This window comes from Oncorhynchus mykiss, chromosome 9 (assembly GCF_057628025.1).
Source record: "Oncorhynchus mykiss isolate SJ-2025 chromosome 9, ASM5762802v1, whole genome shotgun sequence".
NCBI lineage: Eukaryota > Metazoa > Chordata > Actinopteri > Salmoniformes > Salmonidae > Oncorhynchus > Oncorhynchus mykiss.
The window spans coordinates 4,516,191-4,536,415 of NC_143030.1; the positions used below are offsets into that span (position 1 = coordinate 4,516,191).

General features: G+C 39.4%; 1 protein-coding gene across 1 annotated transcript in view; it reads right to left on the reverse strand.

Moving 5' to 3' along the window:
- LOC118966147 (low affinity immunoglobulin gamma Fc region receptor III-A-like) overlaps positions 1-20,020 on the reverse strand; it is a 51,850-nt gene extending 31,830 nt beyond the window's left edge. The window contains exon 1 of the mRNA XM_090185657.1: positions 19,927-20,020. Coding sequence (XP_090041783.1) covers positions 19,927-20,020 — 94 coding nt within the window. The remainder of the gene's footprint in view (positions 1-19,926) is intronic.
- Positions 20,021-20,225: the final 205 nt, after the last annotated feature.

Genomic DNA, 20,225 nt, shown 5'->3' on the forward strand with positions numbered 1-20,225 from the left:
TACTGTAGTAAACATGGCCTACAGTACATACTGTAGTAAACATGGCCTACAGTACATACTGTAGTAAACATGGCCTACAGTACATACTGTAGTGAACATGGCCTACAGTACATACTGTAGTAAACATGGCCTACAGGACATACTGTAGTAAACATGGCCTACAGGACATACTGTAGTAAACATGGCCTACAGTACATAGTAAACATGGCCTACAGTACATACTGTAGTAAACATGGCCTACAGGACATACTCTAGTAAACATGGCCTACAGGACATACTCTAGTAAACATGGCCTACAGGACATACTCTAGTAAACATGGCCTACAGGACATACTCTAGTAAACATGGCCTACAGGACATACTCTAGTAAACATGGTCTACAGGACATACTCTAGTAAACATGGCCTACAGTACATACTCTAGTAAACATGGCCTACAGTATGTACTGTAGTAAACATGGCCTACAGTACATAGTAAACATGGCCTACATTACATAGTAAACATGGCCTACAGTACATACTGTAGTAAACATGGCCTACAGTACATACTGTAGTAAACAGAGTCTAAAGTACATACTGTAGTAAACATGGCCTACAGTACATACTGTAGTACACATGGCCTACAGTACATACTGTAGTAAACAGAGTCTAAAGTACATACTGTAGTAAACATGGCCTACAGTACATACTGTAGTACACATGGCCTACAGTACATACTGTAGTAAACATGGCCTACAGTACATACTGTAGTAAACATGGCCTACAGTACATACTGTAGTACACATGGCCTACAGTACATACTGTGGTAAACATGGCCTACAGTACATACTGTGGTAAACATGGCCTACAGTACATACTGTGGTACACATGGCCTACAGTACATACTGTGGTACACATGGCCTACAGTACATAGTAAACATGGCCTACAGTACATACTGTAGTAAACAGAGCCTACAGTACATACTGTAGTAAACATGGCCTACAGTACATACTGTGGTAAACGTGGCCTACAGTACATACTGTAGTAAACGTGGCCTACAGTACATACTGTAGTAAACGTGGCCTACAGTACATACTGTAGTACACGTGGCCTACAGTACATACTGTAGTAAACGTGGCCTACAGTACATAGTAAACATGGCCTACAGTACATACTGTAGTAAACATGGCCTACAGTACATACTGTAGTAAACATGGCCTACAGTACATACTAAACATGGCCTACAGTACATAGTAAACATGGCCTACAGTACATAGTAAACATGGCCTACAGTACATACTGTAGTAAACATGGCCTACAGTACATACTGTAGTAAACATGGCCTACAGTACATACTGTAGTAAACATGGCCTACAGTACATAGTAAACAGAGCCTACAGTATATACTGTAGTAAACATGGTCTACAGTACATACTGTAGTAAACATGGCCTATATTACATACTGTAGTAAACATGGTCTACAGTACATACTGTAGTAAACATGGCCTACAGTACATAGTAAACATGGTCTACAGTACATACTGTGGTAAACATGGCCTACAGTACATACTGTAGTAAACATGGCCTACAGTACATACTGTAGTACACATGGCCTACAGTACATACTGTAGTACACATGGCCTACAGTACATACTGTGGTAACCATGGCCTACAGTACATACTCTGGTACACATGGCCTACAGTACATACTGTGGTACACATGGCCTACAGTACATAGTAAACATGGCCTACAGTACATACTGTAGTAAACTGAGCCTACAGTACATACTGTAGTAAACATGGCCTACAGTAAATACTGTGGTAAACGTGGCCTACAGTACATACTGTAGTAAACGTGGCCTACAGTACATACTGTAGTAAACGTGGCCTACAGTACATACTGTAGTACACGTGGCCTACAGTACATACTGTAGTACACGTGGCCTACAGTACATACTATAGTAAACATGGCCTACAGTACATACTGTGGTAAACATGGCCTACAGTACATACTGTGGTACACATGGCCTACAGTACATACTGTGGTACACATGGCCTACAGTACATACTGTGGTACACATGGCCTACAGTACATACTGTAGTACACATGGCCTACAGTACATACTGTGGTACACATGGCCTACAGTACATACTGTAGTACACATGGCCTACAGTACATAGTAAACATGGCCTACAGTACATACTGTAGTAAACATGGCCTACAGTACATAGTAAACATGGCCTACAGTACATACTGTAGTAAACATGGCCTACAGTACATAGTAAACATGGCCTACAGTACATACTGTAGTAAACATGGCCTACAGTACATACTGTAGTAAACATGGCCTACAGTACATACTGTAGTAAACATGGCCTACAGTACATACTGTAGTAAACATGGCCTACAGGACATATTGTAGTAAACATGGCCTACAGTACATACTGTAGTAAACATGGCCTACAGTAGATACTGTAGTAAACATGGCCTACAGGACATACTGTAGTAAACATGGCCTACAGTACATAGTAAACATGGCCTACAGTACATACTGTAGTAAACATGGCCTACAGTACATACTGTAGTAAACATGGCCTACAGGACATACTCTAGTAAACATGGCCTACAGGACATACTCTAGTAAACATGGCCTACAGGACATACTCTAGTAAACATGGCCTACAGGACATACTCTAGTAAACATGGCCTACAGGACATACTCTAGTAAACATGGCCTACAGTACATACTCTAGTAAACATGGCCTACAGTATGTACTGTAGTAAACATGGCCTACAGTACATAGTAAACATGGCCTACATTACATAGTAAACATGGCCTACAGTACATACTGTAGTAAACATGGCCTACAGTACATACTGTAGTAAACAGAGTCTAAAGTACATACTGTAGTAAACATGGCCTACAGTACATACTGTAGTACACATGGCCTACAGTACATACTGTAGTAAACAGAGTCTAAAGTACATACTGTAGTAAACATGGCCTACAGTACATACTGTAGTACACATGGCCTACAGTACATACTGTAGTAAACATGGCCTATAGTACATACTGTAGTAAACATGGCCTACAGTACATACTGTAGTACACATGGCCTACAGTACATACTGTGGTAAACATGGCCTACAGTACATACTGTGGTAAACATGGCCTACAGTACATACTGTGGTACACATGGCCTACAGTACATACTGTGGTACACATGGCCTACAGTACATAGTAAACATGGCCTACAGTACATACTGTAGTAAACAGAGCCTACAGTACATACTGTAGTAAACATGGCCTACAGTACATACTGTGGTAAACGTGGCCTACAGTACATACTGTAGTAAACGTGGCCTACAGTACATACTGTAGTAAACGTGGCCTACAGTACATACTGTAGTACACGTGGCCTACAGTACATACTGTAGTAAACGTGGCCTACAGTACATAGTAAACATGGCCTACAGTACATACTGTAGTAAACATGGCCTACAGTACATACTGTAGTAAACATGGCCTACAGTACATACTGTAGTAAACATGGCCTACAGTACATACTGTAGTAAACATGGCCTACAGTACATACTGTAGTAAACATGGCCTACAGTACATACTGTAGTAAACATGGCCTACAGTACATAGTAAACAGAGCCTACAGTATATACTGTAGTAAACATGGTCTACAGTACATACTGTAGTAAACATGGCCTATATTACATACTGTAGTAAACATGGTCTACAGTACATACTGTAGTAAACATGGCCTACAGTACATAGTAAACATGGTCTACAGTACATACTGTGGTAAACATGGCCTACAGTACATACTGTAGTAAACATGGCCTACAGTACATAGTAAACATGGCCTACAGTACATACTGTAGTAAACATGGCCTACAGTACATACTGTGGTAAACATGGCCTACAGTACATACTGTAGTAAACATGGCCTACAGTACATAGTAAACATGGCCTACAGTACATACTGTAGTAAACATGGCCTACAGTACATACTGTAGTAAACATGGCCTACAGTACATACTGTAGTAAACATGGCATACAGGACATACTGTAGTAAACATGGCCTACAGGACATACTGTAGTAAACATGGCCTACAGGACATACTGTAGTAAACATGGTCTACAGTACATACTGTAGTAAACATGGCCTACAGTACATACTGTAGTAAACATGGCCTACAGTACATACTGTAGTAAACATGGTCTACAGTACATACTGTAGTAAACATGGCCTACAGTACATACTGTAGTAAACATGGCCTACAGTACATTCTGTAGTAAACATGGCCTACAGCACATACTGTAGTACACATGGCCTACAGTATATACTGTAGTAAACATGGTCTACAGTACATACTGTAGTAAACATGGCCTATATTACATACTGTAGTAAACATGGCCTACAGTACATACTGTAGTAAACATGGTCTACAGTACATACTGTAGTAAACATGGCCTACAGTACATAGTAAACAGAGCCTACAGTACATACTGTAGTAAACAGTCTACAGTACAAACTGTAGTAAACATGTCCTACAGTACATAGTAAACATGGTCTACAGTACATACTGTGGTAAACATGGCCTACAGTACATACTGTAGTAAACCAGGCCTACAGTACATAGTAAACATGGCCTACAGTACATACTGTAGTAAACATGGCCTACAGTACATACTGTAGTAAACATGGCCTACAGTACATACTGTAGTAAACATGGCCTACAGGACATACTGTAGTAAACATGGCCTACAGGACATACTGTAGTAAACATGGCCTACAGGACATACTGTAGTAAACATGGCCTACAGGACATATTGTAGTAAACATGGTCTACAGTACATACTGTAGTAAAAATGGCCTACAGTACATACTGTAGTAAACATGGCCTACAGTACATACTGTAGTAAACATGGCCTACAGTACATACTGTAGTAAACATGGCCTACAGTACATACTGTAGTAAACATGGCCTACAGTACATACTCTAGTAAACATGGTCTACAGTACATACTGTAGTAAACATGGCCTACAGTACATACTGTAGTAAACATGGCCTACAGTACATTCTGTAGTAAACATGGCCTACAGTACATACTGTAGTAAACATGGCCTACAGTACATAGTAAACATGGCCTACAGTACATACTGTAGTAAACATGGCCGACAGTACATACTGTAGTAAACATGGTCTACAGTACATACTGTAGTAAACATGGCCTACAGTACATACTGTAGTAAACATGGCCTACAGTACATTCTGTAGTAAACATGGCCTACAGTACATACTGTAGTAAACATGGCCTACAGTACATAGCCTACAGCCTACAGTACATACTGTGGTAAACAGTCTACAGTACATACTGTGGTAAACATGGCCTACAGTACATACTGTAGTAAACATGGCCTACAGTACATACTGTAGTAAACATGGCCTACAGCACATACTGTAGTACACATGGCCTACAGTACATACTGTAGTAAACATGGCCTACAGTACATAGTAATGGAATGGTTCCAGACACTGCCATCCTCCTCTCCCCAATGGGAAAAGTAGGGCGTGACAGCACAGAGACACAGTGGAGCCAAGAGATAATTCGTTCCCCATCAACCATCCCTTCACATGGTTTAAAATATATGTTTACACATGATGACACCTTGACCTCTCCCCTCTCTGCGGCCCAAGCAACTTAGTCCTGACAGAGAACAGATAACTGCAAATGGCCACCACTATAGTACAACAAAATATATTCTTATGAGAAATAACTCATAAGCATATCATGAAAATAAAACATCTTATCTATGTTACCCAATTAATTCTGATTAATCCCCAACAGTGGCCCTTGCTGTGCCTGGCTTCGCAGTTCGTCAAGTTCTGTTGTCAGAAGAGGAATGGAAATGTCAGGGTGAACCTGACGATCTCGCCACATATGAGCAGAATGGTACCTCCCTGAGCCACCATTGATTACAGTGGCCTATGATAGAAATGGTAGATCAATTAAGCATTAAAAGTGACTCCAACACACAAAAGCTGAGTACAGAAACACATGTTAAGAATCTAGCAAAACTAACTGCTTTCTTGGAAATCATGCGTTTTTTTTCGGTGCGGCCCGTTGTCCAGCCCTTTGTCCACTGATCTCCACGGATGGTTGTCGGCATGGTTGTATGCTCTGCAAAAACACATTCACGTCTTTAGTACACAATTATCGATTTTATTACACAGTATGCCTAGACATTGATAGGCTATATATATAAACATTTTTAAGAGTACAAGGACAGAGAGCTGTTTGGCATCTGTGTTGGCTCTAAGACCATTTAACACTTCAACTAAGGCTGTTTCTGTGCTGTGGTGGGCACCAAAACTAGATAGGATTTTTTTTTAAACATTTGGCAATTAAAAAAAAAACAATGTAGCTGTTGGAACACCAACTAATCCAGAACTCTGCTTAAGAGGTTGCAGATTGGCCGATAATGTCTAAGAGCTGAGGAATCTAGATTCCTTTTCCCCAGAAAGGGTTTCACCATAACAGATTTTAGTGCAGTGGGGAAAGTGTCTGTGAACAGGGAGTGATTAACAACAACTTGTACTTCTTCTGATATACAATTAAAAACTGTTTTGAGGAAGGTGGTGGGGATAGGATGGAGAAGGCAGGTAGAAGGTGGTGGGGATAGGATGGAGAAGGCAGGTAGAAGGTGGTGGGGATAGGATGGAGAAGGCAGGTAGAAGGTGGTGGGGATAGGATGGAGAAGGCAGGTAGAAGGTGGTGGGGATAGGATGGAGAAGGCAGGTAGAAGGTGGTGGGGATAGCATGGAGAAGGCAGGTAGAAGGTGGTGGGGATAGCATGGAGAAGGCAGGTAGAAGGTGGTGGGGATAGGATGGAGAAGGCAGGTAGAAGGTGGTGGGATAGAATGGAGAAGGCAGGTAGAAGGTGGTGGGGATAGGATGGAGAAGGCAGGTAGAAGGTGGTGGGGATAGGATGGAGAAGGCAGGTAGAAGGTGGTGGGGATAGGATGGAGAAGGCAGGTAGAAGGTGGTGGGGATAGGATGGAGAAGGCAGGTAGAAGGTGGTGGGGATAGGATGGAGAAGGCAGGTATAAAGTTAAGTTGTGATGTCACTTTCCTGAACATGTCTGTATCGACCATGGAAAATAAATCCATATTGCCTTTGTGTGGTAGTCTACTACACATATCATCAGACTTCTAGTCAGGTCTTGACTGATACCCAGTCTAATGTTGAATCTTATCTCTGAAATATGGTGCATTTAGATGTGTAGAGTTCACATAGGTTTGCGGGGTAGGATTTTCATTCAGTATTACCCTGAGCTGTGGGCAACAAGGTAGTATAAATCCATCAGATAAAGCAACATAAAAAATAGAGGATATGTCAATAGAAAACCCCTTGGTAACAACCAGGTCCAAAGTATGGCTGTGGTTATGGGTGGGCCCAGAAGAAAGCCCCTTGGTAATAACCAGGTCCAGTAGAAAGCCCCTTGGTAATAACCAGGTCCAGTAGAAAGCCCCTTGGTAATAACCAGGTCCAGGGTATGGCTGTGGTTATGGATGGGCCCAGTAGAAAGCCCCTTGGTAATAACCAGGTCCAGCGTATGGCTGTGGTTATGGGTTGGCCCAGTAGAAGGCCCCTTGGTAATAACCAGGTCCAGAGTGTGGTTATGGGTGGGCCCAGTTGAAAGCCCCTTGGTAATAACCAGGTCCAGAGTATGGCTGTGGTTATGGGTGGGCCCAGTAGAATGCCCCTTGGTAATGACCAGGTCCAGGGAATGGCTGTGGTTATGGGTGGGCCCAGTAGAAAGCCCCTTGGTAATAACTAGGTCCATAGTATGGCTGTGGTTATGGGTGGGACCAGTAGAAAGCCCCTTGGTAATAACCAGGTCCATAGTATGGCAGTGGTTATGGGTGGGCCCTGTAGAAAGCCCCTTGGTAATAACCAGGTCCATAGTATGGCTGTGGTTATGGGCGGGCCCAGTAACATGTTGGATAAAGTCCATATAGCTAAAAAGATTCTTAAATTCAACAGTCAGTCTCTTTTTCAACATGAATATTAAAATCACCCAACACAATGATTTTATCATAGATCTAAAGGACAATAGACAATAGTTCAGAGAAATCAGTAAAGATAGTGGGCTATACAGTGTTATGGCCAGCACCGGTGGCTGACATTTAAACAGTATAACATGATGCTCTGGTCTGGTGGCTGACATTTAAACAGTATAACATGATGCTCTGGTGGCTGACATTTAAACAGTGTAACATGATGCTCTGGTCTGGTGGCTGACATTTAAACAGTATAACATGATGCTCTGGTCTGGTGGCTGACATTTAAACAGTATAACATGATGCTCTGGTCTGGTGGCTGACATTTAAACAGTATAACATGATGCTCTGGTGGCTGACATTTAAACAGTATAACATGATGCTCTGGTCTGGTGGCTGACATTTAAACAGTATAACATGATGCTCTGGTCTGGTGGCTGATATTTAAACAGTATAACATGATGCTCTGGTCTGGTAGCTGACATTTAAACAGTATAACATGATGCTCTGGTCTGGTGGCTGATATTTAAACAGTATAACATGATGCTCTGGTGGCTGACATTTAAACAGTATAACATGATGCTCTGGTCTGGTGGCTGACATTTAAACAGTATAACATGATGCTCTGGTCTGGTAGGCTGACATTTAAACAGTATAACATGATGCTCTGGTCTGGTGGCTGACATTTAAACAGTATAACATGATGCTCTGGTTTGGTGGCTGACATTTAAACAGTATAACATGATGCTCTGGTCTGGTGGCTGACATTTAAACAGTATAACATGATGCTCTGGTCTGGTGGCTGACATTTAAACAGTATAACATGATGCTCTTGTCTGGTGGCTGACATTTAAACAGTATAACATGATGCTCTGGTGGCTGACATTTAAACAGTATAACATGATGCTCTGGTCTGGTGGCTGACATTTAAACAGTATAACATGATGCTCTGGTCTGGTGGCTGATATTTAAACAGTATAACATGATGCTCTGGTCTGGTAGCTGACATTTAAACAGTATAACATGATGCTCTGGTCTGGTGGCTGATATTTAAACAGTATAACATGATGCTCTGGTGGCTGACATTTAAACAGTATAACATGATGCTCTGGTCTGGTGGCTGACATTTAAACAGTATAACATGATGCTCTGGTCTGGTAGGCTGACATTTAAACAGTATAACATGATGCTCTGGTCTGGTGGCTGACATTTAAACAGTATAACATGATGCTCTGGTTTGGTGGCTGACATTTAAACAGTATAACATGATGCTCTGGTCTGGTGGCTGACATTTAAACAGTATAACATGATGCTCTGGTCTGGTAGGCTGACATTTAAACAGTATAACATGATGCTCTGGTCTGGTGGCTGACATTTAAACAGTATAACATGATTGTAACGGTTTTCTTTATGAGAAGGAGAGTCGGACCAAAATGCGGCGTGTAGATTACGATCCATGTTTATTGTGACTATAGCAACACGAATCTAAATACAAACAGTGCAAAATAATAAATGTAATGAAAACCGAAACAGCCTAAACTGGTGCAAACTAACACTAAGGACAGGAACAATCACCCACAAACACACAGTGAAACCCAGGCTACCTAAATATGGTTCCCAATCAGAGACAATGACGAACACCTGCCTCTGATTGAGAACCATATCAGGCCGAACATAGAACTAGACAAACTAGACATGTAACATAGAATGCCCACTCAGATCACACCCTGACCAACCACAACATAGAAATATACAAAGTAAACTATGGTCAGGGTGTGACAATGATGCTCTGGTTTGGTGGCTGACATTTAAACAGTATAACATGATGCTCTGGTAGCTGACATTTAAACAGTATAACATGATGCTCTGGTCTGGTGGCTGACATTTAAACAGTATAACATGATGCTCTGGTCTGGTGGCTGACATTTAAACAGTATAACATGATGCTCTGGTTTGGTGGCTGACATTTAAACAGTATAACATGATGCTCTGGTCTGGTGGCTGACATTTAAACAGTATAACATGATGCTCTGGTCTGGTGGCTGACATTTAAACAGTATAACATGATGCTCTTGTCTGGTGGCTGACATTTAAACAGTATAACATGATGCTCTGGTGGCTGACATTTAAACAGTATAACATGATGCTCTGGTCTGGTGGCTGACATTTAAACAGTATAACATGATGCTCTGGTCTGGTGGCTGATATTTAAACAGTATAACATGATGCTCTGGTCTGGTAGCTGACATTTAAACAGTATAACATGATGCTCTGGTCTGGTGGCTGATATTTAAACAGTATAACATGATGCTCTGGTGGCTGACATTTAAACAGTATAACATGATGCTCTGGTCTGGTGGCTGACATTTAAACAGTATAACATGATGCTCTGGTCTGGTAGGCTGACATTTAAACAGTATAACATGATGCTCTGGTCTGGTGGCTGACATTTAAACAGTATAACATGATGCTCTGGTTTGGTGGCTGACATTTAAACAGTATAACATGATGCTCTGGTCTGGTGGCTGACATTTAAACAGTATAACATGATGCTCTGGTCTGGTAGGCTGACATTTAAACAGTATAACATGATGCTCTGGTCTGGTGGCTGACATTTAAACAGTATAACATGATTGTAACGGTTTTCTTTATGAGAAGGAGAGTCGGACCAAAATGCGGCGTGTAGATTACGATCCATGTTTATTGTGACTATAGCAACACGAATCTAAATACAAACAGTGCAAAATAATAAATGTAATGAAAACCGAAACAGCCTAAACTGGTGCAAACTAACACTAAGGACAGGAACAATCACCCACAAACACACAGTGAAACCCAGGCTACCTAAATATGGTTCCCAATCAGAGACAATGACGAACACCTGCCTCTGATTGAGAACCATATCAGGCCGAACATAGAACTAGACAAACTAGACATGTAACATAGAATGCCCACTCAGATCACACCCTGACCAACCACAACATAGAAATATACAAAGTAAACTATGGTCAGGGTGTGACAATGATGCTCTGGTTTGGTGGCTGACATTTAAACAGTATAACATGATGCTCTGGTAGCTGACATTTAAACAGTATAACATGATGCTCTGGTCTGGTGGCTGACATTTAAACAGTATAACATGATGCTCTGGTCTGGTGGCTGACATTTAAACAGTATAACATGATGCTCTGGTCTGGTGGCTGACATTTAAACAGTATAACATGATGCTCTGGTGGCTGACATTTAAACAGTATAGCATGCTCAAAATACCCAAAGTCACCAAGCCAAATATTCTTACAACTGAAAGCATTACTAAAAATAGAGGTTGTCTCCACCCCACATAGACGTATCAGAGCAGTAGATCTGTGTCTGTTTGAGGTTGTAGCTGTATGTGAACAACATCATGTTAAACACCTCTGTTCCTCTGTCACACATTTCACATATATTTTTGGTCATTTAACTCTTGTCCAGAGCAACTTACAGCAGTGAGTTGATACATTATTGAACTTTTTCCTGTACTGGTCCCCCGTGGGAATCAAACCCACAACCCTGCATTGCAAGGGCCATTCTCTACCAACTGAGCCACACTGGAAACAGACAAACACACAAACACACACAGACAGATTGGGGTGTATAAATGTATCTAACTACACATTAAACACTGAGACCTGTTGGGGTCTATAACTGTTCCTGTGGTGTTGGAGGTCTTCACTGTAGCAGACAGGATCAGCTCCTCTGTCCCTCACTCATCTCTCTCTCCTCTCTCTTTACCTCGTGACCCTGTTCATCAGAACATCATGGTGTTGGAGGTCTTCACTGTAGCAGACAGGATCAGCTCCTCTGTCCCTCACTCATCTCTCTCTCCTCTCTCTTTACCTAGTGACCCTGTTCATCAGAACATCATGGTGTTGGAGGTCTTCACTGTAGTAGACTGGATCAGCTCCTCTGTCCCTCACTCATCTCTCTCCTCTCTCTTTACCTAGAGACCCTGTTCATCAGAACATCATGGTGTTGGAGGTCTTCACTGTAGTAGACTGGATCAGCTCCTCTGTCCCTCACTCATCTCTCTCCTCTCTCTTTACCTAGTGACCCTGTTCATCAGAACGTCATGGTGGATGGAAAAAGATGCTCTCTTCAGCAGCGGTGAATAACCACAACCCTGTCAGTCCATCTCTGTACTTCTCCTTTCTCTTCTCTCTGATGTGAAGACTTCATTACTACTAACAGAAGGAAAGTTGTAGTGTTATGTCCATGATGAATGATGTAAAGACTTCATTACTACTAACAGAAGAAAAGTTGTAGTGTTATGTCCATGATGAATGATGTAAAGACTTCATTACTACTAACAGAAGGACAGTTGTAGTGTTATGTCCATGATGAATGATGTAAAGACTTCATTACTACTAACAGAAGGACAGTTGTAGTGTTTTGTCCATGATGAATGATGTAAAGGCTTCAATGTGTTTTATATTGAGCTGCTCTGTTAAATTCTGTTTGTTCATGTGAAATTGGAAAGTGTATTTTTCTATAATGTCGTTGTGGGTGTTTATCTTGAGCAACACCGTTGTATGGCTGCCAACTTGTCAAATAAAGCTTCCTAAAATGTGTTAGAAAATGTGTCAGTTTGTCACTTTCATGAGTTTGGAGTAATAACATGTTCCACTACTGAAGACATTGTCTCTAATCTAATGGAGTAATAACATGTTCCACTACTGAAGACATTGTCTCTAATCTAGTGGAGAAATAACATGTACCATTACTGAAGACATTGTCTCTAATCTAATGGAGTAATAACATGTTCCACTACTGAAGACATTGTCTCTAATCTAGTGGAGTAATAACATGTTCCACTACTGAAGACATTGTCTCTAATCTAATGGAGTAATAACATGTTCCACTACTGAAGACATTGTCTCTAATCTAATGGAGTAATAACATGTTCCACTACTGAAGACATTGTCTCTAATCTAATGGAGTAATAACATGTTCCACTACTGAAGACATTGTCTCTAATCTAGTGGAGAAATAACATGTTCCACTACTGAAGACATTGTCTCTAATCTAGTGGAGTAATAACATGTTCCACTACTGAAGACATTGTCTCTAATCTAATGGAGTAATAACATGTTCCACTACTGAAGACATTGTCTCTAATCTAGTGGAGAAATAACATGTTCCATTACTGAAGACATTGTCTCTAATCTAGTGGAGTAATAACATGTTCCACTACTGAAGACATTGTCTCTAATCTAGTGGAGTAATACCATGTTCCATTACTGAAGACATTGTCTCTAATCTAGTGGAGTAATAACATGTTCCACTACTGGAGAAATTGTCTCTAATCTAGTGGAGAAATAACATGTTCCATTACTGAAGACATTGTCTCTAATCTACTGGAGTAATAACATGTTCCACTACTGGAGAAATTGTCTCTAATCTAGTGGAGTAATAACATGTTCTACTATTGAAGACATTGTCTCTAATCTAGTGGAGTAATAACATGTTCCACTACTGAAGACATTGTCTCTAATCTAGTGGAATAATAACATGTTCCACTACTGAAGACATTGTCTCTAATCTAGTGGAGTAATAACATGTTCCACTACTGAAGACATTGTCTCTAATCTAGTGGAATAATAACATGTTCCACTACTGAAGACATTGTCTCTAATCTAGTGGAGTAATAACATGTTCCACTACTGGAGATCTGGGTTGTGCCTTTAAATTTCTAGAAAATGAACGACTAAGGAAGTATGTTTCACTTCTCTTTGTGACTTCTCTAACCCCAAACCCCGGCCTGGTCTGATTGGTCTGTTTTACAAGCATTCCCCGAAATCTTGCGATATTGTCCCTCTGAATTTAGACATATCTGGTGGGTTTTAGCACCATCAGAGAAGGTTTAAATGTACAGACTGAGGTAGGTGAAGATCACTGTATCACTAGCCCTAATGTACAGACTGAGGTAGGTCCAGATCACTGTATCACTAACCCTAATGCTCAGACCGAGGTAGGTCCAGATCACTGTATCACTAACCCTAATGTACAGACTAAGGTAGGTCCAGATTACTGTATCACTAACTTCAACCTTCTTCAACTCTAACTTCAATTATGTCCCTAAATTCAAGCCCAATCCTAATTTCAACTCTAACCCTTAAACCTTAACTTCAAAATGAATAGTTTGTTATAAATGATGTAACATGTTGTGGTTGTTATGAATGATGTAACATGTTGTGTTTGTTACTAATGATGTAACATGTTGTGTTATGAATGATGTAGCATGTTGTGTTATGAATGATGTAACATGTTGTGTTTGTTACTAATGATGTAACATGTTGTGTTATGAATGATGTAGCATGTTGTGTTATGAACGATGTAGCATGTTGTGTTATGAATGATGTAGCATGTTGTGTTATGAATGATGTAGCATGTTGTGTTATGAATGATGTAACATGTTGTGTTTGTTACTAATGATGTAACATGTTGTGTTATGAATGATGTAGCATGTTGTGTTATGAACGATGTAGCATGTTGTGTTATGAATGATGTAGCATGTTGTGTTATGAATGATGTAGCATGTTGTGTGTGTTAATAATTATGTAACATGTTGTGTTATGAATGATGTAGCATGTTGTGTTATGAATGATGTAGCATGTTGTGTTATGAATGATGTAGCATGTTGTGTTATGAATGATGTAGCATGTTGTGTTATAAACGATGTAGCATGTTGTGTTATGAATGATGTAGCATGTTGTGTTATGAATGATGTAGCATGTTGTGTTTGTTAATAATGATATAACATGTTGTGTTATGAATTATGTAGCATGTTGTGTTATGAATGATGTAGCATGTTGTGTTATGAATGATGTAGCATGTTGTGTTATGAATGATGTAGCATGTTGTGTGTGTTAATAATGATGTAACATGTTGTGTTATGAATGATGTAGCATGTTGTGTTACGAATGATGTAGCATGTTGTGTTATAAACGATGTAGCGTGTTGTGTTATGAACGATGTAGCATGTTGTGTTATGAATGATGTAGCATGTTGTGTTATGAATGATGTAGCATGTTGTGTTATAAACGATGTAGCGTGTTGTGTTATGAACGATGTAGCATGTTGTGTTATGAATGATGTAGCATGTTGTGTTATAAACGATGTAGCATGTTGTGTTATGAATGATGTAGCATGTTGTGTTATGAATGATGTAGCATGTTGTGTGTGTTAATAATGATGTAACATGTTGTGTTATGAATGATGTAGCATGTTGTGTTATGAATGATGTAGCATGTTGTGTTATGAATGATGTAGCATGTTGTGTTATGAATGATGTAGCATGTTGTGTTATGAATGATGTAGCATGTTGTGTTATGAACGATGTAGCATGTTGTGTTATGAATGATGTAGCATGTTGTGTTATGAATGATGTAGCATGTTGTATTATGAATGATGTAGCATGTTGTGTTTGTTAATAATGATATAACATGTTGTGTTATGAATTATGTAGCATGTTGTGTTATGAATGATGTAGCATGTTGTGTTATGAATGATGTAGCATGTTGTGTGTGTTAATAATGATGTAACATGTTGTGTTATGAATGATGTAACATGTTGTGTTATGAATGATGTAGCATGTTGTGTTATGAACGATGCAGCATGTTGTGTTATGAATGATGTAGCATGTTGTGTTATGAATGATGTAGCATGTTGTGTTATGAATGATGTAGCATGTTGTGTTATGAGTGATGTAGCATGTTGTGTTATGAATGATGTAGCATGTTGTGGTTGTTATGAATGATGTAGCATGTTGTGTTATGAATGATGTAGCATGTTGTGTTATGAATGATGTAGCATGTTGTGGTTGTTATGAATGATGTAGCATGTTGTGTTATGAACGATGTAGCATGTTGTGTTATGAATGATGTAGGATTTTGTGGTTGTTATGAATGATGTAGGATGTTGTGGTTGTTTTGAATGATGTAGCATGTTGTGTTATGAATGATGTAGCATGTTGTGTTATGTTGATGTAGCATGTTATGTTTGTTATTAACAATGTAGCAAGTTGTGTGTGTTATGAACGATGTAGCAAGTTGTGTTTGTTATGAACAATGTAGCATGTTGTGTTTGTTATGAACGATGTAGCAAGTTGTGTTTGTTAAGAACAATGTAGCATGTTGTGTTTGTTATGAACGATGTAAAATGTTGTCTTTGTTACGAATGATGTAGCATGTTATGCTATGAATGATGTAGAACGTTGTGTTTATTATGAAATGTAGCATGCTGTGTTTGTTATGAATGACGTAGCATGTTGTGTTTGTTGTGAATGACGTAGCATGTTATGCTATGAATGATGTAGCATGTTGTGGTTGTTATTAATGATGTGGCATGTTGTGTTATGAATGATGTACCATGTTGTGGTTGTTATTAATGATGTGGCATGTTGTGTTATGAATGATGTACCATGTTGTGGTTGTTATTAATGATGTGTTATGTTGTGTTATGAATGATGTAGCATGTTGTGGTTGTTATGAATGATATGGCATGTTCTGTTTGCTATGAATGATGTAGCATGTTGTGTTTGTTATGATTGATGCAACATGTTAAGCTATGAATGATGTAGCATGTTGTGTTTGTTACAATTGATGTAGAATTTTGTGTATGTTATGAATGATGTAGCATGTTTAGATTGTTATCAATGATATAGCATGTTGTAATGTTAATTAAATAAGAGTGATGTGGCATGTTGTGGTTGTTATGAATGATATAGCATGTTTTGTTTGTTATTAAGGATGTATCATGTTTTGTTTGTTATGAATGATGTAGCATGTTGTGTTATGAATGATGTAGCATGTTGTGTTATGAATGATGTAGCATGTTGTGTTATGAATGATGAAGCATGATGTGTTATGAATGATGTAGCATGTTGTGTTATGAATGATGTAGCATGTTTTGTTATGAATGATGTAGCATGTTGTGTTTGTTATGAATGATGTAGCATGTTGTGTTATGAATGATGAAGCATGTTGTGTTATGAATGATGTAGCATGTTGTGTTATGAATGATGTAGCATGTTTTGTTATGAATGATGTAGCATGTTGTGTTTGTTATGAATGATGTAGCATGTTGTGTTTGTTATGAATGATGAAGCAAGTTGTGTTTATTATGAACGATGTAGCATGTTGTGTTTGTTATGAATGATGTAGCATGTTATTTAAGGAATGATGTAGCATGTTGTGTTATGAATGATGTCACATGTTGTGTTTGTTATGAATGATGAAGCAAGTTGTGTTTATTATGAACGATGTAGCATGTTGTGTTTGTTATGAATGATGTAGCATGTTGTGTTATGAATGATGTAGCATGTTGTGTTGATGTAGCATGTTGTTTTTGTTACAATTGATGCAGCATTTTGTGTATGTTATGAATGATGTAGCATGTTTTGTTTGTTATCAATGATGTAGCATGTTGTGTTATGAATGATGTAGCATGTTGTGTTGATGTAGCATGTTGTTTTTGTTACAATTGATGTAGCATTTTGTGTATGTTATGAATGATGTAGCATGTTTTGTTTGTTATCAATGATGTAGCATGTTGTAATATTAATGATATAGCAAGTTATGTTAAGAATAATGTAGCATGTTGTGTTTGTTATGAATTATATGGTGTCTTTTGTTTGTTATGAATAATGTAGCATGTTTTGTTTTTTATTAATGATGTAGCGTGTTGTGTTATGAATGATGTAGCATGTTGTGTTGATGTAACATGTTGCGTTTGTTATGAACGATGAAGCAAGTTGTGTATGATATGAATGATGTAGCATGTTTTGTTTGTTATCAATGATGTAGCATGTTGTGTTTGTTATCAATGATGTAGCATGTTGTAATATTAATGATGTAGCAAGTTATGTTAAGAATGATGTAGCATGTTGTGTTGATGTAACATGTTGCGTTTGTTATGAATGATGTAGCATGTTTTGTTTGTTATGAATGATGTAGCATGTTGTTTTTATTACAATTGATGTAGCATTTTGTGTATGTTATGAATGATGTAGCATGTTTTGTTTGTTATCAATGATGTAGCATGTTGTAATATTAATGATGTAGCAAGTTATGTTAAGAATGATGTAGCATGTTGTGCTTGTTATGAATGATGTAGCGTGTTGTGTTATGAATGATGTCACATGTTGTGTTATGAATGATGTAGCATGTTGTGCTTGTTATGAATTATGTAGTGTGTTTTGTTTTATGAATGATGTCACATGTTGTGTTATGTTGATGTAGCATGTTGTGTTTGCTATGAATGATGTAGCATGTTGTTTTTATTACAATTGATGTAGCATTTTGTGTATGTTATGAATGATGTAGCATGTTTTGTTTGTTATCAATGATGTAGCATGTTGTAATATTAATGATGTAGCAAGTTATGTTAAGAATGATGTAGCATGTTGTGCTTGTTATGAATGATGTAGCGTGTTGTGTTATGAATGATGTCACATGTTGTGTTACGAATGATGTAGCATGTTGTGCTTGTTATGAATTATGTAGTGTGTTTTGTTTTATGAATGATGTCACATGTTGTGTTATGTTGATGTAGCATGTTGTGTTTGCTATGAATGATGTAGCATGTTGTGTTATGAATGATGTAGCATGTTTTGTTTTTTATTAATGATGTAGCATGTTGTGTTATGAATGATGTAGCATGTTGTGTTTGTTATGAATTACGTAGCATGTTGTGTTATCAATGATGGAGCATGTTGTAAAATTAATGATGTAGCAAGTCATGTTAAGAAATGTAGCATGTTGTGCTTGTTATGAATTATGTAGAATCGGCGTCCTATATCGCAACAAAGCATCCTTCACTCATGCTGCCAAACATACCCTCGTAAAACTGACCATCCTACCGATCCTCGACTTCGGTGATGTCATCTATAAAATATCCTCCAACACTCTACTCAACAAACTGGATGCAGTCTATCACTGTGCCATCCGTTTTTTCACCAAAGCCCCATACACTACCCACCATTGCGACCCGTAAGCACTCGTTGGTTGGCCCTCGCTTCATACTCGTCGCCAAACCCACTGGCTACAGGTTATCTACAAGTCTCTGCTAGGTATAGCCCGCCTTATCTCAGTTCACTGGTCACCATAGCAGCACCCACTCGTAGCACGCGCTCCAACAGGTATATCTCACTGGTCACCCCCAAAGCCAATTCCTCCTTTGGTAGTCTTTCATTCCAGTTCTCTGCTGCCCATGACTGGAATGAATTGCAAAAATCTCTGAAGCTGGAGACTCACATCTCCCTCACTAGCTTAAAGCACCAGCTGTCAGAGCAGTTTCCAGATCACCTGTACTTAGCCTATCTGTAAACAGCCTATCTATCTACCTACCTCATCCCCATACTGGTAAATACTGGTATTTATTATTTTGCTCCTTTGCACCTCCGTATCTCTACCTGCACGTTCATCTTCTGCCGGTCTACCATTCCAGTGTTTAATTGCTATATTGTAATTACTTCGCCACCGTGGCCTATTTATTTCCTTAACTTAACTCACCTCATTTATTATTGTTATTGACTGTATGTTTTGTTTACTCCATGTGTAACTCTGTGGTGTTGTATGTCGAATTGCTAAGCTTTATCTTGGCCAGGTCGCAGTTGCAAATGAGAACTTGTTCTTAACTAGCGTACCTGGTTAAATAAAGGTGAAAGAAAAAAAATGAGAGAAAAAAAAACATGTCGTGTGTTTTGTTTGTTATGAACGATGCGGCATGTTATGTTATGAATGATGTAACATGTTGTTTGTTATGAATGATGTAACAACCAGAACCCATAGGGCATTTCTCAGCGGTGGCAGCTCTGGTGAGGTACGTAGACCCCGCTCCACCTCTGGCTCGGCCCACTTAGGTGGCGGGGACCCACGCCGCCGAACCCTCGTAGCGGGCCTCGGACTGGGGACCCTCATTGCGGGGGCCGGATTGGGGACCCTTGTAGTGGGCCTCGGACTGGAGGGCGCCTCTGGAAGCTCCGGACTGAAAGGCGCCTCTGGAGGTTCCGGACTGGAGGGCGTCGCTGGAGGATCCGGACTGGAGGGCGTCGCTGGAGGCTCCGGACTGGAGGGCGTCGCTGGAGGATCCGGACTGGAGGGCGTCGCTGGAGGATCCGGACTG